Below are 22,979 nucleotides of genomic sequence, written 5' to 3' on the forward strand. Positions count from 1 at the left end.
GCCCCCCAGCTGAAGCCCAGCCTCCCTCTCCGGCGATGGTTTCTGCAAGGCTCCGCGTGCTGCACGGGGAGAAGGCAGCCTTGGCTCTGCACTTGGGATGCAATCCAAAGCTGCCGTGAAACGTGCTTTTGGCTGGGACAACCTGGCCTGGGAGTACAACAGGGAGGCCCTTAAATAGCAGCAGTGGAGGAGAAGGGGCAGCCAAGGATCTGCAAAGGACGAGCTGCAGACAAGGGAAGGTGGAAAAACCCTTCCTGGTGTGCCAGGATAATTAATGGAAGGCTTTTTATGAATTGCCCTTTTGATCCTCCCAGACTTCAGAAAATAGGATTGTCCCTCTTTGTGTCTCTCCTCAGGTCATGCTGGACACTCAGAGCTGCTCAGGGTCAGCATGAGCACCCTCAAACAGGCAACATCACAGAGCTCAAATCCTCTGCAGATCAAGCTATGTCTTGAACACCCGGGCTTGAGGCCAGCATCCCATCCCAAACTGATTTTAGGGCTCCGTGGGCCTTTATGAAGAGAGAAAAGGCTGGTACCAAGGTCCAGCACAGAAACAACATCCCTTCACACCAGCCTCTGCTGCTGGTGAGCCCTAAATCCCCAAAACATGAGCTGGAGACAAACCAATAAAGATGGTCCCCATGTCCATGCCATGGCAGACTTGACCCCTAAGCAACACCGTGTGGGGATGGACATACTGATATGTCACACAGAGAGAGGCTTTGCCTCCTGCCCAAGCACATCTGACCGGCATCACCGAGAACCAAGCGAGAGCAGGGAGGCACGGAGCTGCGGCACTCACCGGAGGAGTTCAGCTGGCCGGCCCTGGCCGGGACGTGAAGCTCCACTGAGCCAGGTTGGACATCGGATGCATCAGATGGACCCTGACCTTCTGTCTGTCCTGCTGGGGAAGAAGCAATCTCAGCCAGCACTTCCAGGTCCTTCAGGATAACCTGCGGAAAGAGGGGTGAGCACAGCTGGCGGGATGAGATTCCCTTTCCAAAACCACAGCTGGAGAGGGTGGGATAGGAAGCGACCGCTACATCCCGAGGGATTTAGAAAGGTGCATGGAAAAGAGGGCTGCCTGTGAAGTTCAAAGTGGAAATTTCAAGTGATTGCAGAGGGGATGGGGCAGGAAAAGGGGAAGGCACCCCCTTGCCCCCCCCTTTCTGCTCTGTGCATCCCAAGGAAGCACAGGAAATTAAACCTAATCGATGTAGTGGGAGCAGGGCTCGCTTCTCCCACCTCGGGGATATGGGGGTTTCATTCCTCGCTCCACAACCACTGATTTGGGACAACCTCAGGGTTATTCTGGGGGGCAAACAGGAGCCTGACTACCTGCACCCCCATCCCTGTTTCCTCATCCAGCACTGGAGCTCAGGAGGTCGAGGCAGAGCCGCCGCTCGGATCTCAGAGCTCCCTCCTTCCAGCAGCCGCCGAATTAGTCTATATATAGCATTTCTGGAGAAGTTATTACAGGGGGAGTTGGGGTTTTTTTTGGTTGTCCTCAATCCTTCTCATGTCTCAGGCTATTTTGGGTCCCCCTTCATTCAAACGTCCTTGCGTCTAGATGTATCATCGCCGAGCGTAGCGGGGCTGCGCGGAGCAGAACAGCAGCTGAAACGGGCTGATGGCCACCTCTAACCCATCAGCATCTGGCAGAGTGTATCCCAGATCACCCCTTACCTACCAGCACAGCATCCTGGCTTTCCACGTGTTTCCAAAGCATCTTACTGAGGAGTTTCAGCTTCTAAGCTCCCAACCCCCCTCCTAAACCTTACCCCTGGGGGGAAAAAGAAGCCAATTATGTATATTTTTTTGATCAGGCAGAACCTAAACATCATCAGGAGGAGTCGCTGGGTTTCTCTGCTGCAAATACCTTAAGCTGGGCTGGGGCTTTTGTGGTGCAGTTAGAAGAGCTTTAAGGCCCCAGGAGCCTTTCGGGAGGTGGCCAGGCTCTGGTGCAGAGCTGGTGTGGGGAAGCAGCCTGACACGGGCACCGCAAGGCTCCGGCACGCTTGGCAAGGCTGAGAAACATGATTAATTCCCAGCCCGCGGTTCCCCCGGAGATGAGAAAAAAACAACCCCAACATCAGAAAACACTAACTCATGCAGTGAGGATGGGATGTCACTGCCACCACCAGCCCTCATCCTCTTCCAGGGAAGCGATGCTATGGTGCCTTCCCTTCTGCCCAGCTTCTGAAGCTCAGCTAAAACCACCCCAATGCCCCTGAGCATCCCAAAGCCCCGTGTAGATTCTCCAGTGGCTGAACATGCAGCTGTCGAGTAGGGAAAATAATACCCAGGGAGGTTTCCAAGTGTCACTGGATCTGGGGAATGACCTCAGGGCTCGGCTACTGGGGCTGGCAGAAGGGCAACAGCCTAGACTCTTGTTCCTGACACTGAGTTTGCCACCCAGCACACACTCCAACCCCAACCAGGATGAGGTATCCTATGATGCCAAGCCCATTCCAAGGTGTGACCGACACATTGTGTGAAGCAGCCACCCTGCTGCTGCCACCATCCCACCCCAGAGCCCAACCATCCGGCCCAACGCTCGGGCTGTTGGCCAGCGTGGACATCACCAGCAGCTCCCACAGCATCAGGAAATGGGACCAAGACCCCAAACTGGGAAAAAGTCCATCCTGCTGCCTCCCCAAAGCATTGAGAGCCACGTCTTATCCTGTATCGAGGATCCGACCTCCCAGACTGTGTCCAGGTTCCAGGCAGGAGGTGGAAAAAGCAGCACAGGATGGGCTGCATTTGAAAACCACAGAGGAAATAAAAAGCAAGGAAAGATGGGTGCACGAGCACCTGGGGATGAGGAGGAGCGGGCAGCCATGGAGGATTTTCCAGCCGTGGGAAAGAGGCAGGGAGCTCCAGCTCCCGCTGCTTCTTGCCCGCACGCTCCAGCACAGGTTCCCAGCCGGGAACTGGGGAACGCCAGGAGCGCTTGGTATGCGCTGCACATCCCTGTGCTAAGCAAAGCTGGAGCCCTTGGCTGGCTTTGTGCGAGCGAGGAGGCTGTAAGAAAGCCAATATCCTGCCATTGCCATGGCAACGGGCTGGCTGCGCCAGGAGCGAGCTAGTCCCATCCGTCAGGAGCCCAGTGGCCGTCGGACCCGACAGCGATGGAGCACAAGGGCCAGAGCCATTCCCAGCTGCAGGCTGAGAGCCTAGTGGAGCATCCCTGAGGATGCTTTCCCAACCCAGAAGGGATTTCCATGAAGGCTTTCCAGCAGAGATGAGAGGTAGGGTGGTGTGCTGTGGCTCTGGGTGAGCAGCAGGAACTGGAAGGAGCAGGGACGCAGCATCGCGATGGACGGGGAGACCTGGCCGATATCACGAGCTCTCTGTAGGGCTGGGGGATGAGGAGCGGGTTATCACACAGTTATACCTCAGCAGCCATTCCTCCTGCCTGGGAATAGGTAGGATTCCTCCCTGTTGTGCTCCAGAGCACAGATTTTGAGGGCACATGAAACTGTCGGTCCCTCCAGCTTCCCTAGATCTAGGTCAGGTTAATTTGCCGCTTGCTCTGTTGAGCGGAGCCAAGACCAGCTCTGCTGGGGGTGGTGCAGGGAGAAACAGGGAGAAGGCAGGGAATGAGCAGGGAAAAGGCAGCCCTCAAACAGCACATGCTGGATGGGACCCACGTCCCATGTGCAAAGCATCACCTTGATGCTCCTGGCAAACATACTGTCCTGTCCTGTTGCAGAGGTCAGGGAGGTGACCCCAAATGTGCTGCAGACCCCCAGGGAGCAAGACTCAGCACCCCACAGCACATGCTGACTGCCCCAGCACACTGGGAGAAGTGGCAGCGGCAGCTCCCGGGGTGCACACGACAGCACAGACAGAGACTGAGCTCCTGAAGATGCTCCCCTTGCTGGTATTTATGGAAAAGTGTTTAAAAAACCAAAAAATAAAAGAAGTGTAAAGATTAAAAAGCCTTTGCAGAGCAAGGAGGTGCTCAGGGGCGGCCTTGGATGTCCCAGGGCAGCGAAATGGGGCTCATGGCACCAGGAACAAGGTCATTCTGCCCAAGGAGATGGTGGGAATCCAGCTGATGCATGATGCCACCAAGATGGGGAAAGGAAGGATAAGGACTGCGAAGCACGGTCTTTGGAGGGGACCAGGGAAGCTGGGTGTAGCTCCAGGCCTAGAGGTTGGTGGCCCTGCCTGTGGCAGGTTGCTGGAGCTCTCTGATCCTTGGGGTTCCTTCCAACCCAGACCAGGCTGGGATTCTATGATTCTACGGTCCCCAGGACTGGCAGGGTGCAGAGTGCCCCGGGAGGGGACCGGGACAGCTGAGGATGCTGCTGGGTGCTTCCTGCTGCCCCCTCACTCAGCAGCACTTGGCAGTGAGGTTTCCCCACAGGGCTTCGTTGCTTTATTTATGATTTTGGGGGTTGGTTTTGTTTTTTTTTTTTTTTTCCCCTCTTCTCTCCAAACCTTTTAGCTGCAGCCAGGGGAGGGGAGGGGAGCACAGCCAGGCAGTCCTGGAGCCAAGAGCAGCCAGCAGTGACGCTGGCCGAGCCCCAGACACACAGGGTGTGAAAAGCAAACTCGCGTACCCCCCGCCTCTGCTGCCTTTAAAGGCAGAAAGAGCAAAGAAACCCCCCCATTAATCTTCCCACACTAATTTAACCAGACCTCTTTTCAGGTCCCCAGCCCAGGAACTTTTATCCTCTGATCTCCCTGAGACCTTTTTCCCCCCCTTTGCAGCCGCCGGATTTCAGCTCGTGGCTGGGAGAGGATGTGGAGCGGAGGGAAAGCATCACCAAACAGCAGTGACCACTTGGGAACAGAGCCACAGCCACCCAAAACTGACCTGAGAACTCGCTGTCCCCACCTCCTGCTTTTGCAACCCCCCACAATTCGTTCCCCCAATTCACCCTGTGCACTGTCACAGCTCAGAGCACCTCTTTAATTGTGTTTAATGGGCATACAGGGAGCTTAACACCCTGCCTGATGCCAGGCACAGGGCAGGATGCTGAGGAGGGCAGGGAAGGAGGCAGGACCGGTCCAGACAGCTGGATGGGGCTGGGGGAAGCCAGAGCTGCCCCACAGCATCCCTGGGGGGGGCTGAATGCCTGTAACTCCCTACAAATTCAGTGTCCCAAGCCCCAGACCTGACAGCAAGAAGAAGGTTTGCTTTGATTTGCTTACCCTGCTTCCCATCCAGCACCTCCCTCTGCACTCAAAGCTGAGCTCACCAAATCCCATATCCCACCCCTCCATCCCATTCCAGACCTGTCCTGAGCCAGCTCCCTGTGACATCTGCAGGGATCGCCCGCCATCCTCTGCAGCACACAGGTTTGTAGTGTTCACCACTGGCTGTGGGGACACCTACAAACTCCATGTGGACAGGCAAGGCACACGATTCGGGTCCAGAGGCAGTGCTGAGCCAAGCAGCTCCCTGTGGATCCTGTTTCCCTCCCCCAAGGAAAACTTCCAACCCCTGCACACAGATCATTATCTCCAAAGCCCTTCTGAAGCCTCCAATCCCTGGGGAAATTGCCACCCCACCCTCAGACTTGTGCTTACAGGCTGCTTCCCAGTACAGGTTGCTTCCTAGGATGGGTTGCTTCCCAGTACTGCAAGCTGGGCTGACCACATTTCCCACCCTCTGGCTGAAATTATACACCTCTCTCCCTACCCCTCCATCTCTGTCCTCAGCTCCCCCTCGGTGTCACTTCCCTCATGGAAACAAGCAGCCTCCCTGTCCCGGTACCTCACAGCTCCAAGTCTTGCTCCAGAGATGCTTTAACCACCAAAAAAAAGGAGAAAATCAATTAAATTAGAAGCCAGGGAGACACATGCCTGAATTGTCCTCTTCACAGCCTCTGGTTTACTCCACCACAAGGTCACGATATTCCATCGGTGGCAAATTAAAGGCTGGGAGCTGGAGCGCAATGGCTCTGACCCCAAGGGAGCTGAGCTCCAAACCAAACCACACTAGGACAAGCTATTGGCTCTGGCACAAGCTTTTGTTCAGCTTCAGTGTACTGGGAATGGGAGACGTTCACTGGGATTTAACATGACAGCATGGGGCAGAGACCTGGCATTTGAAACACTGCTGTGCTGGGGGATGAGATGTTGGAGGGGTAGTGAAGGGGAGAGAGACACGTACCAGTATGCTGCCAGACCCAGGGGTCCTCCTCTCCTGATTTAACACTGGAAACCCAAGGGAGGGGGCAAAATGCTTCAGCTTGTCATGGAGAAGTTGGCTTGAACGTCATGCAGATGTTCAAGTCCATCACCACCCACCTCAGGGAAGGGTACTGACCCCGGCGGAGCATGAGGAGCAGCCCTCTGATGGATCACAGAATCCCAGGGCTGGAAAAGACCTTTGAGAGCATCAAGGCCAACAACACCCATCCTCTACTAACCCACATCCCAGAGCACCTAATCTACCCATCTGTTAAACACAGCCAGGGGCAGGGACTCCCCGTTCCATGGGCAGCTGTCCCAGTGCCCAACAGCCCTTTGGGGAAGGATCTTTCCCTAATGTCTGATCTGACCCTGTCCTGACGCAGCTCGAGCCCATTCCCCCTCGTCCCATCACCCATCCCTTGGGTGAAGAGACCAACCCCCACCTCTCTGTACCCTCCTGTCAGGTCACTGTAGGCAGTGATAAGGTATCCCCTCAGCCTCCTCTTCTCCAGGCTGAACACCCCCAGCTCCCTCAGCTGCCCCGAGGAAGGTTTGCTCTCCAGCCCCTTCCCCAGCCCCTTCGCCCTTCTCTGGACTCGCTCCAGGACCTCAGTGTCCTCCTTGCAGTTAGGGGTCCAAACCTGAACCCAGCACTCAAGATGCAGCCTCACCAACACCGAGCACAGGGGCACAATCCAGCCCCAGACCTGCTGGCCACGCTGGGTCTGACACAAGCCAGGATGCCCTTGGCCTTCTTGGCCACCCAGGCACGCTGCCGGCTCACGCTCAGTCACAGTCACCCAGCACCCCCAGGGCCTTCTCCATCAGCAGCTCTCCATCCACTCTGCCCCCACGGGATGCTCTAGGAGATGCTGCTGCAAACAGCAAGCTGAGATCAGTCAGATCCTCTCCCTGAACCCCCAGCCTTGCCCGGTGTCTCCACACCCGCGGGTCGGGCCTGCAGAGCGCAGAGGGAGCCGGAGTCCATCCTGCTTCCTACCAGCCACCAGCTCTGCACCTCCTGTGCAGCATCACTGCTGCCTGAGCCAGACAACAGGCCCAGTGCAGCTTCCAACCCCCCAGCGAGATCCAGAGCAGCAGATAAGCAAACAGGAACGTGCTGGGCTCGGGTTCAGAGCCAGAGAAAAGCAAAGGAGCAGAGGCAGAAAACCAGCAGCACCCGCTGCTCGGGGGGTGTCTCAGGGACACCCTCACCGCCTGTTGTGTTCAGCCAAACTCAGGCATCTCCAGCCAGGAAGGAGGCAGGGAACCAAAGGGCCCTGCTGCAGAGGGAGATGACCCAGAGAGAACTCTCCTTGCCTGCAGTGGTGCTTCTACCCTGTGGGTAGAAGGGTCCAACCCACCGCTCCCAAAGAGCATCGGGGCTGCAGCTCCGCATCCTTTCTGACATCCACTCCCGGTGCAGGTGACAGGGCAGCGAGATTTGCCCAGGAAACCACCCCCCTTCCTAAGGGGATCCTCAGTCTCAGAGCTGTAGGGAAGTTTCTGAAGGACATCAGATTTTAACCAGGGCTTCTTGCCCTCAAAACCAGGTCTTGAGCGCAGGACACGGAGCTTCTCCTGCCGGGGGGAAGCAGGGGAACCAGCACGAGGTGACGCAGTGCAGCAGAGCATCCTCTGACAGCCAGGAATCCTGTAGCCCGGCTTGTCTACATATCAAAGGGAACTGCTTGCTTCAGCTCCAGCTTCCCTGCGCTGCCTTTGTGAATCTTAACTAGGTCTCTTGACCGCTTCTTCACTGGGAAGGAGCAGGAGAAGGCAGAGATGACTCAGAAGCATCCTGAGACACCGGCCCCTGTGCGGCTCGGCGGAGGTGATGCAACACCTTGTGCTGCTTGAATGAGGAGGACAGGGGTGACAAGGGACCAAGCTCCACCCAGCACAGCTCCCTCCTCACTTTGGGTCAGAGAGACTGCTCTGAGCAGCTGAGCAAGACCACTCCTGAAAAATAAGGCACCCAAGCAGGGTCTTTCCACTGGAGGCCAAGCTGTGCCTGGCACACACGCTCCAAAGCTGCTAACTCTCCTTTGGCACCAAGCTCAGGGAGAAGCAGCCACTCCAGCAAACCCTCCTCACCCCAAAAACCCATGCATGGTGCAGGACACAAAGCATGGAGCCCTACCTGGTGAGGGGAAGGAGGTGTTTCCTCCCCTGAGAGGTGATGGGGATGCACACTCAGGACCCCACATGAACCCACAGACCCCCCCCAGCTCGTTAGCCACGAGCTTCTGGGGATCCCAACGTTACAAGAGCATCCTGCAGCCCCTTTGCTAATCTGCATCAGCACTGCAGGTCTTAGCTAGCTCAAACTGGCCTCTTCCTTCCCAAAAACACCCAGCTCAACCCCCCCCTGCCACTATCTCAGCCATTCCTATGTCCTCTGCAGAGCAGCAGATCTGGTTGGGAGCTGGCTGAGCACTGGTGTTTAATGGATTGACTCAGCTCTGGATTTCCTTACCTCCCCCCTCTCCCCCCAATCCCCCCTCACTCCCATCCCCTCCAAGCATTTCAATAAATAGAAGACAGGATTAAATAAATCAGCTTAAACCGACTTCTGAGCCATCCCCAGTCCTGGATGGAAATTTCATCACCAGGGGCCTTTCTTCCCAGGTTTTTCCCCCCCAATATTAGTAAGAGGTGTGACTGCAACGTGACTCCTGCCAAGCCAGAGAGCCTCTCAGCAAGGCACAGGCTTCCCAGAGCATCACAGGGGCAGATGGGTGCTTGGGGACTCTTTTGGGAAGGTCTGCATCATTAGGCAGCAAATGGCCAGACAGCCTTTGCATGCCATTCCCTCATCTCTTCCCTTCCCTCCTTCTCCTAATGACACGTGGGGTTTCTTTTGGGGGGGTTCCATGCCCCAAGAGCATAAAGGTGGAGTGGATAGAGTGTGGGGTTTATTCCATGAGGGAAGGTTTGGGTTGAGAAACTGTCTGGGATCAGCAGCAGCTCCGGGGAAAGAGGAATCCAGTGCCCAGGCAGCCCTGTGAGAAGCTGGCAGCATCCCACCCAAGCACTACCAACGCTCCTGGGTGCCATGGAGAGGGGGGAAAAGATGACAAAGGTGCCAAAATCGAGGTGAGTCAGACCAGAGAAGGGGAGTGAGGAAAAGAGATAAGGAAACGGGAAAATGGTGCAGTGTCTTGGGAAGATGGAAAGCTCAAGAGGGGCTGGTGCTGAGGGCAGGGAGAGCCAGGCCCAGGGGAACAGCCTTCAGCTGCAGGAGGGGGATGGAGAGGGGCTGGGAGGCAGAAATCCTTCCTGGGAGGGGGGAGGCCCTGGCACAGGGTGCCCAGAGAAGCTGGGGCTGCCCAGGGATCCCTGGCAGGAACCTGCCCTGGGTTGGATGGGGCTTGGGGCACCTGGGCTGGTGGGGTGTCCCTGCCCATGGCAGGGAGTGGGACTGGATGGGCTTTGAGGTCTCTCCAGCCCAAACAAGTGTGGGACTCTGAAGGGGGTTGTGCAAAGGCAGAACGAGCCGGCTCATCGCTGCTCGACCGCCGTCCCACGCGGCTTCTGCAGCACCTGCCAGACCCCATCTCCTTCACAAGGTGCCCAAATTCCCCCTCACCCCAGATCTGACCATGACCTGGTCCTGCAGGAAAGATATCAGCTCTGGGACCTTCCCAGGCTGGCAGAAAGGATTTTGAGGAATTTGGCTTGGAAGGATCAGCCCTCAGAGCTGGAGGAGAAGGGTCTCCAACACACCAGCCTAACCCAAGGCTCTGCATTAGGTGGTCTTCAGGGTTACACTCCCCAGTGGCAAGGCCAGCCAAACCTCACAAAACCCCACAGCTGAACCCAAACCATCCAAAGCCCAGCCCGATGTGGGGCCAGTGAGCTTCCAGGGGGGCTTCAACTCCAGTCCACTCACCTCATCCGACTCGTCCGAGAGGGTCCGCAGCAAGATGGGGAAGAGGCTGTCGGTGTGTCGGAACATCTAGAACCAGAGAGAGGGATGTCCTCAGCCCTCCAGGCCTGGCCACCCCCAGCCACAGCACCCCTCACCCCGGGGGAGGCTGCTAAAAGCTCCACCAGCATTTCCCATCCAAGCTGGAGAGCTTCTTCCTCAAGCCACTGGGTACCCAGCAGCCAAAGCCTTCTCAGGAAGGGCAGGTGGGTGTGTGGTTGTGGTGCTACCAAGGGAACTGCAGCCACCTCAAAGGCTGGGGGTGGACAAGCTCAGTCCTGTGGGGGAGGCAGGGGGCTCACGTGCCATGTCCCTGACCTACCTTACGAGGAGTCTTGATGTACAAGTGGTAGAGCCACTTCAGGACTGCGATTCTGGTCATCATGCCAATGGAGGTGTCATGAAGGTGGCAGTCCAGCACCTGAACTATTCCATCCAGGTTCAGGGTCACCTGGATCCTCTCGGAGCTGCACGGAAAGGAGAGAGGCTGGTTCAGTGCTGTAGGGTTCAACTCCTCTCAGCCTGGGGAGGTCCACCCAAAGAAACCTCAGCTGTGCCCTTGGCTGGCTCCTGTCCCAACCATTTCTCATTCTGTGCATCCAGATCTGCTCACAGCAACCCCCAGGACTGTGCTCAAACCTGTAAGAGTTACAACAGCCAGGAACTGAGCTCTGGCTCTGTGAGGCCATGGCTAGGCATGGCCACGTCTGCCCAGGTGGCACAGGGAGTTTCTGACTGGTGTTATGAGACAGGGAAGCACAGCAACACCCCAGAAACTTCCTTTGGAAACCACACAAATCATCCAGGCTCCAAGGTGTACCCTCTCCCCAAAGTAGCAGGCACCCAGGCATGACACCACACTAGGGGAGTCCAGCACCACGGTGGTGTCGAGAAACCGACCCACATCCCAGTCACCAGGTTGGGGGTTCAAAGACTAGAGACCTGCAAGATGCATCCAGACTCCAAGTTCTGCTAACCCAGACATCTCCAGAGAACATCAACCTCAAGCTCCATGTCCTCAAGCTCCATGAATGCGTCACCCAACTAGGTGAGGACAGCCAGAGACATGTGCTGAGGGCTGCAGAAGTGCCCTAGCTGCTGGTGCTTTGGGGATGCAGAGATCTCCTACGAGGCTTGAGAACATCATCTTGTTTCCCAAAAGCCACCCCAAAAGATGAGGGTAACTCTTGGTTGCCAACCAGGGGTGAAAGCAGACATCTCCCTTAGTTCAGCAGGACATTGCCTCCTTCCCACCACTGACAGTCTGCAGCCCCTCAGCTCTACTACGGTGAAAAACTCTCGGTTTTGACCCAAATAGTTGGGACCAGCACTGGGACAGGAGACCCCAACACAGAAAACATTGTGCTATGGCTATTTTTTTGGCCTGTTGGTGATCATAGAATCCCAGACTGGTCTGGGTTGGAAGGGACCCCAAGGATCACGGAGCTCCAACCCCCTGCCACAGGCAGGGACACCAGCCTCCAGGCCTGGAGCTACACAAGGCTGCCCAGGACCCCATCCAACCTGGCCTTGAACACCCTCAGGGATGGGGCACCCACCCCCTCTCTGGGCAGCCTGTTCCAGCCCCTCACCACTCTCTCTGGAAAGAACTTCCCCCATTATCTCACCTCACCCTTCCCTCCTCCAGCTTCACTCCCTCCCCCTTGTCCTGCCAGTCTCTGCCCCCCGAGATGGAGCAGCACTGAAGTGCTGTGGGCTGCCACCTTCCTGGGGGGGAGGGGGAGGGCAGCAGCCAAGCAGGGACACGCTGCTGTGGCTCTGAAGGGGGCTGGTGGCTCAGCCAGGCTCTCCGTAATCCCCACGCAGCGCGGGGCGGCGGCAGCGGTAATGGCGTTGCGTCAATGCGATCCCCCGGGCGCGCCACGCCGGCTCTCCCAGCGCCGGCATCTGCAGCAGGGCAGATGTCAGATGCAATCGCTTCCATCTAACCCACTACCCCAGATTCTCCTCCAGAGGATGAACGTGGCCCTGGCGCCGCCTGCGTGATTCCGGCCGTGACAGCCAGGACGTGTTTCCAGGGCAGATGGAGCGACGATGGGGTCCAGCACCGGGCGCTCACCTCTGGATGCTCATACCCTCCGCTCAAGCCGAGCGGTGGGGCAGGAGACCCACCCCCCAAGCACATCCCTCCATCTCAGGGAGCATCCTCCAGCCAGGAAACAGATTTCTCTTCCCCTCTGTGTTCACCCCACAGCGATGTTCTCCACCCTGTGTCCCTTACCAACTCCCTTCCTCCTCTCTCCCCTTCCTCCTGGGGCTTCTCCCATCCCTTCTCCTCCGCAGCCGCCTTTTCTCTGCCAATGCCCGAGCTGCCATCTCCCTCCTGGCCTCTTGCCCAGCCCAGCTGCTTTCCTGACCCCATTTTTCAGACAAGGTTAAGGTCTAGGCCAGGCTTTAGCCTTTAAGCGGCCCCAGCAAAGCGGGCTTGCCAAGGGTGGAAACATCCAGGTTCTTTCATTGTGGTCCAAGTCACAAGGGCAGCTCCCATACGGGCTGGCAGCTGTGCTGCTCGGCAGGCCCGAGCCAGTGGCCAGGAGGTAAATAGCTCTTCTCTGCTATCGGTCCCACAAGCTGTCACTTCCTCGTCCCCCATCGCTCCCGGTTCGGTGCTCTTGGCTTCCTTCCGCTTCCTGCAGTTTCCAAGGGGCCGGGAGCAGCACCGGCTCATCGCCCAGCGCCGAGCGAAAGCCCTGGCAGAGCCATCCAGCCCAAGGAGCTGTAGGTCATGGTGATGAGGGCTGGGGCAGCGCATCCAAGGGTCCCCCCTTCCAGCTCATCCACCCCACAGCACAGTGGGAGCCTCCTCAAGAGGACAGCGCAGCACGGCGGGCTCCACCAGATGAACTGCTGGAGAACGGGACTCCAAGGCAGGCCTGGTGAAGAGCTCAAAGCAAGTTGGCATGCTGCCTTTGGCCAACCAACCCCTAGGTGCTGGGGGCACCCAGCACCATCTCTAACCCCCACCAGAGTCTTCATCACCTTGATGAGCTCACAGACTGTACCCACAAGGTGTGTGGGGCTTTGGGCACAGGGCTACAGCGACTTCCAGCAGGAAACAAGCAGCAACTTCAGCTTTGTACCAAGTCCACATGTGGCTGAACATCACCCAAAACAAAGAGCCTTCCTTCCACCAGGAGGGACCACAAAGGCTCTTCTGGAGCCCCTACATCCCTTACCTAGCATGGTGAGGGACTGTTGGTCCCACCACCCTTGTCCAACTCCTGTACCCCCAACTCAGCCCTGCTGACTGCTTCCCAGCCATGCCTGACCTTCCGTCCAGCACTAGGGTCAGGAAGCCATCCCAAACCATCCAGGCCTTGGCCTGGAAAAATGGATGCAGTTCTGAGAGGCACTTCCCAGCTGCCTCAGTCCTATGACGACGGCCAGATGTCTGCACCTTCTCCCGCTGCAACTCGGCCTGATGGAAGGAAGGAAGCCTGGGCTCTGCTCCAGCACCCACACTCCCACCTCCTCTTCCTCAGCTGGGCTCACACCAGTGACCACAGCATTGGTGGGGTCAGCTGGGCCAGGGGAAGGCTCCAGCATCCCTGGGTTGTTTTCAGAAGCAGGGATCCCCACTTGCATGGGGAAGCCCTGAAGCCCTCCAAGCCCAGCTGTCCCAGGAGCCAGCTTCTGTCCCAGGCACAGACACGGTCCTCACTTCCAAGCAAGCGCCACCAGGAAGCTCGGAATTACCCTGGAAGCACTTCACACCACCAAGAGAGCACTTCAGGAGCAAAGGGGGGTGTTTGCACATGTCAGTTCGTGGCCACGGGAACGTGCCCAGCATCCGCCTATCGACCATTTGTCCCTCGTCATCTTCTTCCATGGCATCTTCAGGGAAGAATTCCCTCTGCAGATGCCGGGCCAGGAGCTCCTCTGCCCCTGCTCACCGAGGTCCTCCTCCCTCCCCTGCCGCTGCAGTGGTCTGTGTGGGGAGGGCAGGAGAAGGGGGCGTGAGAGCCGGACGCCTGGCGCGGGGCCACGCTCCATCGCTCGCTCGCCGGGGGAACAGGACAAGGAACACAAGCAGAGAGTGTGACTTCATCTCACAAGGCAGCTGCAGCCTCCTCCGAGCGCTGCCTTTCCGGCCATCCGAAGCTCGGCGACGCCATCCCACGGTCCTGCCTTGACACCCCGTGGGCGCTCGGCGTGCAGGCAGCTGCCCCTTCCCCAGCGTGACTTATGGCTGGGTACAGATGCCAACCCTCGCCCTCCTCCAGAGCAGCTGGACAGCCTGAGGTGCAGACAGGGTACCAGGCTGGCAGCCAAGGGCTATTGGCCAGCCACGTACAGCCCTCCCCAACCCCGTGTCAGCACCTGAGGGTGAAAAGCTTCCAGATCCCAATGCTGGACAGCAGAGAGGTCATGGAAGATGGAGAAATGGGCATCAGGGGGGTGGGTGGGGGTGGGGTGTGAACCCTGGGATAAAGCCCTGTTTAAAGGGCTCAAGAAGAAGTTCCTCTGTAAAACCAGGTCTCAGACACACAGAGGGTCTCACTGCTGTCCTCCCTGACCCTCCAGCCCAGGCAGCCACTCTCCCCTCTGCTCTCAGTGACACTATGATGAAGTCACTCCAGCTCTCCCTGCTTCTCTCTCCCTTTGGCCCTTACTCCCAGGGATCAGCTCTTTTGTGGAGTTATCACTTGTCCTCCTGGACTCAGAGCCCCTCTTTTTCCCTCCCCTCCCCAGTTTTGGTGTGGGGTACCCTTGCTGAGAGGGGTCAGGATGCAGCCATCACGGCCTGAAACCGGAGTCCCGGCACAAGCGAGACGCTCCGTATGTACAAGGAGAAAGACTCTGGGTGCTGCTGAGATAAGGGAGCTGCTGGGCTCCCTGGGAGGATGGAAAAAGGAACGGCGGGGTTGTCACCCCGAAAAGGTGATGCCTGTGGGGCTCTGGGAGGTGTCACATCAGAGGATGCACGGAGAGTGGCGCATCCTGCGTCGGGACTGCGGCCACCAATAGCTGGGTGCATCAGTGTGATGGAATCACAGCCTGTGAGGGACCAGAGTGCAGGGGGGAAGGAAGGGGACAAGGAAGGGGTCAAGGAAGGATCTGTCCCCAGCTACACCCGTGGCTGGATGGGAGGAAAGGTGTTTGTGGGGAAGATGGTGTAAGTGGGGGGCTGGGGGAGGCGGCGCTGAGCACAGAACTGCTCTCTCCGCAGGCGCGGGGCTGCCTGATGCCACGCAGGGCTGGCAGGGGACAGGCTGGCAGGGGACAGGCTGGCTGCAAGCGCTGCAGAGACGTCCCGTGTCTCCGGCAGCTGGAGCGGATGGCACAGCCTCACAGCACCGTGCCGTGGTGGGCTGCCAGGACTGCAGCTTGCCGGGCCGGCACTCTCCTGACATCTTCTGCCAGCCCAGATGCTCCTGTACCCCCTTCCCTCCCTGGCTCCTCTACCACCAGTCCTCTGCAAAGGCGGGAAGGAACCAAAGGGCCAAGCTAGAAGAGCTGTGAGACAACCACCCGGCACCTTCTTCCCACCTTCAGCCGCAGCGCCCAGCCAGGGGGGCCTGTCAGCAGGCGAGGGGCAGAACTCTGAGCACACAGACCCTCACCGGACCCCCCTGGGGGGCTCTGCAAGGTCTCCTGGGGGTCCAAACACCTCAGGTTACCATAAACTCAAGACTTTTTGGTGCAAACGCATCAAAGAGCAGCAGTCAGCTCCTAGAGCATCCCCAGTCATGCACCCCACTGTCTCCCAGGAGACCCCAACTGCTTCCCAGCCCAGTCCCCCCTTCTCCACAGCTTTGCCAGCATCTGTCAGTTGTCTGTCCCCAGAGAAGCCTTCCCTTCTTTTCAGGCCCCCCTGAAGCAAGGAACAGACCCTACCTGGAGACGGTGAAGACACTGCTGTTGCTGAAGTTGGACTCACCAGATGCATCCAGAGAGCCTGGGGGTGGATAAAAAGGAGCTGCAGTTAGTGGGATGACTAACTGGGGAAAGCAGAGAGCTGCACTGGGAGGCTGGAGAGACAACACCAGCCACCCCCGGGAGGCTCTGGGGCTCCTGAGGAACCCTTCTGCCTTCAGTGAGCTTTCTAGGCTCCTCCTCAAGCTCTTTTTCCACAAAGCTAATAGAGGACCTCACTTTATATAAAGCTACTTCTCATCATCCAGATTTCAACACCAAGAGGTACCACATAAGCACGGGGAAGGCTGGATCCAACCCGGGACATCTTCCACCTGGCCAGCGTGACCTCAGGTGGAAGCCAAGCGACCCAAACGCCTTCCCAACCTCTGCCCCGAGCTCAAACTGGGCTTCACAAGCACAGTGACCAAGCACAGCAGGATGAACCGGAGTCTTTGCGGCCCCTTGTGCCCACAGCCTCTATTACACACGCAGCAGCGCAGCACAGGCAGGGAGCAGAGCTCGTGGAGCAAGAGCATCGCGGGTTTATCCGGTCCTGCCGGCTTCAAGGTGTGATCCGACCCCGAGCGGGCAGAGATTCAAGAGACCAGAGGCTCTCCTGCAAGGGATTCCAACTCAAGGAGACATCCACAGGACAACAGAGGGAGAAAAAGAGAACTTTTTGCTACAGCACCAACGTTCCTCCCCTTCCAAAAATGCTGCTGCATTGGCCGGGAATCGAACCCGGGCCTCCCGCGTGGCAGGCGAGAATTCTACCACTGAACCACCAATGCTGCCTTGTACACCCTGCCTGCACACCCTGCCTGCATCCTGCCTGTATACCCTGCCTGCATCCTGCCTGCACACCCTGCCTGCACACCCCACCTGCACACCCTGCCTGCACACCCTGCCTACACGCTGCCCGCACACCCTGCCTACACGCTGCCCGCACACCCTGCCTACACGCTGCCCGCACACCCTGCCTACACGCTGCCTGCACACCCTGCCTGCATCCTGCCCGCACGCCCTGCCTGCATCCTGCCCGCACACCCTGCCTGCATCCTGCCCGCACACCCTGCCTGCATCCTGCCCGCACACCCTGCCTGCATCCTGCCCGCACACCCTGCCTGCATCCTGCCCGCACACCCTGCCTGCATCCTGCCCGCACACCCTGCCTGCATCCTGCCTGCACACCCTGCCTACACACCCTGCCTGCACACCCTGCCTACATGCTGACTGCACACCCTGCCTGCACACCCTGCCTACATGCTGCCTGCACACCCTGCCTGCATCCTGCCTGTACACCCTGCCTGCACACCCTGCCTACACGCTGCCTGCACACCCTGCCCGTACACCCTGCCTGCACGTTGACTGCACACCCTGCCTGTACGCTGCCCGCACACCCTGCCTGCACACCCTGTCCGCACACCCTGCCTGAACGCTGCCTGCACACCCTGTATCCTGGCTGCATGCTGCCCAGCACGCATGCCCTTCACGCCAGCTGCATGCCCCGCATACCTGCCACATGCCCTGCACGACACCTGCATGCTGCCCCTGCACACCCCACATGCTGGTGGCACGCTGGCTGCACGCCCTCATGCCACCTGCATGCCCTTCACGCTGCCTGCACAGAGGCCACATGCCTCCTGCACACCCTGCATGCCACCCGCATGCCCACTGCATGCCCTGCACCCCCACTGCACGCCCCACATACCACCTGTGTGCCCTCCACGCTGCCTGCACGGAGGCCACCCGCTGCCCGCACGTGCCCCACACCCCACCGCACGCCCCCTGCACTCCCACTGCCCGCACACCCCAGGCACGGACCGCACACCTGCAGTCCTGCTGCACGCCCCACACACCATCTGCACACCCGCTGCCCACATGAAAAAGCCTCTCAAGCCCCCTCAGTTCTCCCCTCCTGCTCCCTCCCACGCAGGGTTTCCCAAAAGCTGCCTGTGGACACATTGCAAGGGAGCACCGGGCTGAGCACGCAGAGTACACTGGATCAGCCTGGGTGATTTAAAGGTGACACATTATTTCACATGCCTGGGTGACAAAGACGTGCCAGAAGCAGCATCAGTGGTACACCAGTGTCAGAGGGGTGCTGGGAGGCTAGAGCTGCTGCTGGTTTCAGGGCTGCCAGCACCCTCTCCCTGTGGAATATCTTCTCCCTTGAACACTCCCCCAGCCCCCATCATGCTTACAGCCCTTCCCTCTTCTGTTCTGGAGATTGGAGGGAGGGGACTTTAGAGCACTATGGCCTTGGAAAGGACACAGGATTCTTGTCCCTTCTGTTCTTTGCCCGTCCCCCACGCATGTGCTGATGCTCCCCCAGGACTAACACTGCTCCCTGAGCTCTCCATTGGGAGACTCTGAGCTCCTGTTATAGGATCCCTCAGTTGGAAAAAGACCTTTGAGATCACCCACTCCAACCATACCCATCCTCTACTAACCCACAACCCTGAGCACCTCATCTACCCATCTGTTAAACACAGCCAGGGGCAGGGACTCCCCCCTCCATGGGCAGCCTGTGCCAGAGCCCGACAGCCCTTTGGGGAAGGATCTTTCCCTAATGTCTGAGCTGACCCTGTCCTGGCACAGCTCAAGCCCATTCCTCCATGTCCTATCTCCCGTCACCTGGCTGAAGAAACCAACCCCCACCTCTCTGCACCCTCCCTTCAGTTAGTTGCAGGCAGTGATAAGGTCTCCCCTCAGCCTCCTCTTCTCCAGGCTGAACACCCCCAGCTCCCTCAGCTGCCCCTAGGAAGGTTTGCTCTCCAGCCCCTTCCCCAGCCCCACTGCCCTTCTCTGGACTCGCTCCAGGACCTCCATGTCCTCCTTGCAGTTAGGGGTCCAAACCTCCTGGAAATAATTTGCATAACCCTGCCTTTCCCTAGAAATTCTAATGAATATGTAGAGTTAATCTGTATGAATATGAGAAATGTGGCTTTAATGGGCACCCACACTGGGAGGAGCTGAATCCCCTGCGTGCCCAGCGCTGCGATACAGGATACCTGCTTCAGAGTCACCAAGGCTGGGGGGTTTTGATTCCAGCTTTCCGAGGCATCACTTCTCTTAAGGAGCCTTCCCCAACCTTCCTGGCACCTCTACTGGCATGGACCAACCCTGACTCACCGCTGGATGCTGCTTCTGGCTTGGAGAGGGACTCCTCCGAGGTGGGCTCTGCTGGCAGGGTTGTTGACTGCTTGGCCTCATCCATTTCATCGTCCTCTGGGATGACCAGCTTCATCAGGCTCTGGTTGCACACGTTGGCCACCTCCTTGATGTCTGAGCAGAGGCAGTGTAAGGAACACATGGTCCTAGGTGCCACATCTGGCCAGCCATGAAGAAGCCACCACAACCCCACCAAGGCTGCCCCAGCCCAGCTACCGCACCCCCCATCACGTCCAAATGACCAGTGTGGGCTTTAGGACTTGGTGGGAGGACTTTTCCTGCATCCCAGGGGCAGGAAGCAGGTGCCTCCCCATGGGTTGCTGCAGCAGGAACGGGAGCAGCTGGGAATTACAAGGATACTCTTCTTGCGATCGTCATAGGAGAGACAGGGGAGGACAGCGGTCAGGATCCCTGAGGAGTAGGGCAGCATCACCCTGCCAGCTAGCTGGATGAACTCCCTCATCCAACACATGGCTGTCAGCTGGATCAGGTCATCTGGAAGACATGGGACAAGCAGAGATGATGGAAAGGACAACTGAGCAAACTCCACGGGGAGAGGACCACCCGCCAGCAGAGCTGCCTCTGTGCCATCCAGACAGACCCCAATCCAGGAGAGTTTAGACCCAGAGAAAATGGACAAGAGCTGAATCCGCACCAAGGCTGAGATTAAACAGTCATTAGGTTTCAGAGTTAACCCAGCTGAGCACCACAACCCGCTGCCACCAGGCATTACAGCACAGCATCTACACAAATCTCCCACCACATCACATTTAACCACTCTGTCTACACCCCTCGTGCCACCAGAGCTTAGGATAAGCCCCTGAGATCCTTCTAGATGCGCTGGGTATCCACTAGTGCCCTCCCATAGCCACATGTTTTAATTTCAGGCACCTCTGAGAAGATGCCAGACCCACATGGGGTCTGAGGGGTCAGCAGTGTGAGAGCAGTAGAGTCAACCATGGGAGAGCTGTCTGTCCCTGGCTTTCAGCATGGTGGGAACGTGTGATGGCAAAGAAAGGGCAAGCTGGTGAAGAGCCTGGCATGGACCTGCAGCTGGCACCACACATCTGAAGGTGGATGCTACAGCTCAGTCCTGTGCACTCACCCGCTGCCTGGCAGTGGATCACCAGGATATTGGCCATTTCTGCAAACTTGACACTGGAGGGATTCTTCTTGATCTCCTTGAGGAACTCCCCCAGAGCCACCTCACACCTGCAGAGACACAGAGCAGCTCCAACACCTCAGCCAGAGAAGTTAGGGAGACCCACCTCCTACCTATGGAAAGGGTACCGGTGGCACAGCCTCAGCACCGGGGCAGGGAGGGGAAGGACGAGGCTGAAGCTCACCCTGCCCAAGGCAGACTGTGCAGAGCTGCAAGGATGGAGGTGACGACCACCTGGAGACCCCCCCACGCCTTCCCACAACTCCCCCAGGCTCTGTGGAGCTCAACATGTGCCTGGGATGGGGACCAGAGGTGGGGGACAGATGATGGCCAGAGCTCTCCGTGCTTGTTTCTCAACACGCAGACACCGGGAAACAGAGGATGTGGCAGGATAGACCCAGCCCAGTGCCACCACTTACTGCTGCCCTACAGAACAGCTCCTGCCTCCCTGTGTGAGGAGCCATGACCCCCTAAGAGCACCCAAGGCCCCCTCTGAGAGTGCCCAGCCACCCCTCTTTCCCAACACCCTCAGTCTTCAGACCAGCAATGGATCCAAGAGCAAGCTCATGCTGCTCACTTCTCTTCTGTGCCCAGGAATCATAGAATGGTCTGGGTTGGAAGGGACCCCAAGGGTCACAGAGCTCCAACCCCCCTGCCACAGGCAGGGCCACCAACCTCCAGGCCTGGAGCTACACCAGGTTGCCCAGGGCCCCAGCCAACCTGGCCTTGAACACCCCCAGGGATGGGGCACCCACCCTCTCTCTGGGCAGCCTGTTCCAGACCCTCACCACCCCAGAGAGGCTCACACACCCCTGCTCAGAGCCCACATCCCATCCCAGAACCACCCATGAGCCCATAACAGCTCTGGCATCAGGCATGGGGGCTGAACTGAGCCAAACCAGTTTGTCCTCCAGCACCAGCTGGCCATGGGGTTCCCCCCACAGCAACAGCAAGCTAGCAAAGGAAGACCCTTGCCAAGGACACTGACTGAGCTGGAGGATGTTCTGGGTCCCACCATGCACGTGGGGCTCTGCTGCAGTTACAGAGTCTCAAACAAGCAGAGGTGATGAGCAAGGCACAGCCCTCGTGCCCAGCCAGCTCCACACTCACATTTTCCGGATCTCCTTGCTGTTGTCTCCCAGGATCTGGAAGAGCCCATCCAGGATTTCTGGCAGGTAATCCAAGAGGTTGATGTCAGGCACAGACTCCAAGACCAGGATCTAGCTCGGGGGAGGGTTAGAAAGAAGAGGGGGTGAGTTTTGGAGGAGCTAACAAACATCACCAGCACAAACAGGGTGCAATGCAACGGAATTTGGAGCTGAACATCTTCATGGGATGGAGGAGAAGGACAAGAGGCCAGCACAGAGCTGCTCATCTCAGAAAGACTCCAGAGGAACATGCCTCCATCAGCACTGGGCGATGGAAAGCAGTCTGGCACAGTCCCACCATAACCCCCAGCACACCTAACCATGTGGCCACCGCTCACACCAAAGTCCCAAACCAGGTGTCACTGCAATGGGATGGGGACCCAGCACTGGGAGGAAACTCGTGTCCCTGAGTTCCCACATTGCCAGAGGTTTGGCAGGCACAGCACCACGAGGGGGTCACAGGATTTTGGTGCTCCTACCCAGGATATGATGAACTGGCGGGCGTACTGGTTGTTGGAGTAAATCCTCTCGCGCAGCAGTGGGATGAAGCCAACCAAGTCGAACTGGTTGCTCTCCGTCACGATGTCCTGCAGAGCGCAAGGAGAGGCTGTCGGGAAGGATGGCCAACCCCCTTGCTCCCCCCTCCTGCCTTCCCCAAGCCTTTTTTTACAGTACATGCCAGGAAAAAGATGACAAGGAGTTGATGCATGTGTCTGTGGGTCAGGAGACCCAGGGAGAAGACATCCTCAGGCGAGGGATGGTACTAACCCCCTCGGGGAGGGACTGACACTGAGCGGGATGCAGAGCTGGAGGCTGCTGCCTGCCAGCCTGGCTGCACGGGAGGAGGATGGGAGCTTGGAAAAGACCTTTAAGATCATCAAGTCCAACTGTTCCTGCCCTGTGCTAAACCATATCCCTGAGCACCTCATCTACCTGCCTGTTAAACACACACAGGGGTGGTGACTCCCCCCTCCCTGGGCAGCCTGTGCCAGAGCCTGACACCCCTTTGGGGAAGGATCTTTCCCGAATGTCTGAGCTGACCCTGTCCTGGCATAGCTTGAGCCCATTCCTCCATGTCCTATCTCCTGTCACCTGGCTGAAGAAACCAACCCCCATCTCTCTGCACCCTCCCTTCAGTTAGTTGCAGGCAGTGAGAAGGTCTCCCCTCAGCCTCCTCTTCTCCAAGCTGAACAGCCCCAGCTCCCTCAGCTGCCCCTAGGAAGGTTTGCTCTCCAGCCCCTTCCCCAGCCCCACTGCCCTTCTCTGGACTCGCTCCAGGACCTCAATGTCCTTCTTGGAGTGAGGGGCCCAAACCTGAACCCAGCACTCAAGGTGCAGCCTCACCAACACCGAGCACAGGGGCACAATCCAGCCCCAGAGACCAGGACCTGCCCACAGCCTGCACCAAGGAGCCTCACTCAGCCCGAGGGGAAATAACTACCTTGAGAAGCCGATCGAGGAGCTCAGAGCCGCTCTTGACGTTGGGGTCGGGATCAGCAGCCAGCTGCCAAGGACAGAAACAAGAGCA

The 22,979-nt window shown here is 58.1% G+C and overlaps 1 protein-coding gene across 2 annotated transcripts in view; it reads right to left on the minus strand.

Moving 5' to 3' along the window:
- Positions 1 to 22,979, minus strand: part of VAC14 (VAC14 component of PIKFYVE complex) — a gene marked incomplete at its 5' end in the record, with an annotated part of 60,500 nt that overhangs the window by 30,181 nt on the left and 7,340 nt on the right. For both annotated transcript variants that reach the window (XM_084269979.1, XM_084269978.1), the window contains 10 exons: positions 806 to 956; positions 10,052 to 10,117; positions 10,410 to 10,554; positions 15,947 to 16,007; positions 19,103 to 19,255; positions 19,502 to 19,636; positions 20,247 to 20,353; positions 21,414 to 21,523; positions 21,931 to 22,038; positions 22,893 to 22,955. In XM_084269979.1, the coding sequence (XP_084126105.1) occupies positions 806 to 956; positions 10,052 to 10,117; positions 10,410 to 10,554; positions 15,947 to 16,007; positions 19,103 to 19,255; positions 19,502 to 19,636; positions 20,247 to 20,353; positions 21,414 to 21,523; positions 21,931 to 22,038; positions 22,893 to 22,955 (1,099 nt within the window). The remainder of the gene's footprint in view (positions 1 to 805; positions 957 to 10,051; positions 10,118 to 10,409; positions 10,555 to 15,946; positions 16,008 to 19,102; positions 19,256 to 19,501; positions 19,637 to 20,246; positions 20,354 to 21,413; positions 21,524 to 21,930; positions 22,039 to 22,892; positions 22,956 to 22,979) is intronic.

This window comes from Gallinula chloropus (genome assembly GCF_964237585.1).
Source record: "Gallinula chloropus genome assembly, chromosome: 13".
Lineage (NCBI taxonomy): Eukaryota > Metazoa > Chordata > Aves > Gruiformes > Rallidae > Gallinula > Gallinula chloropus.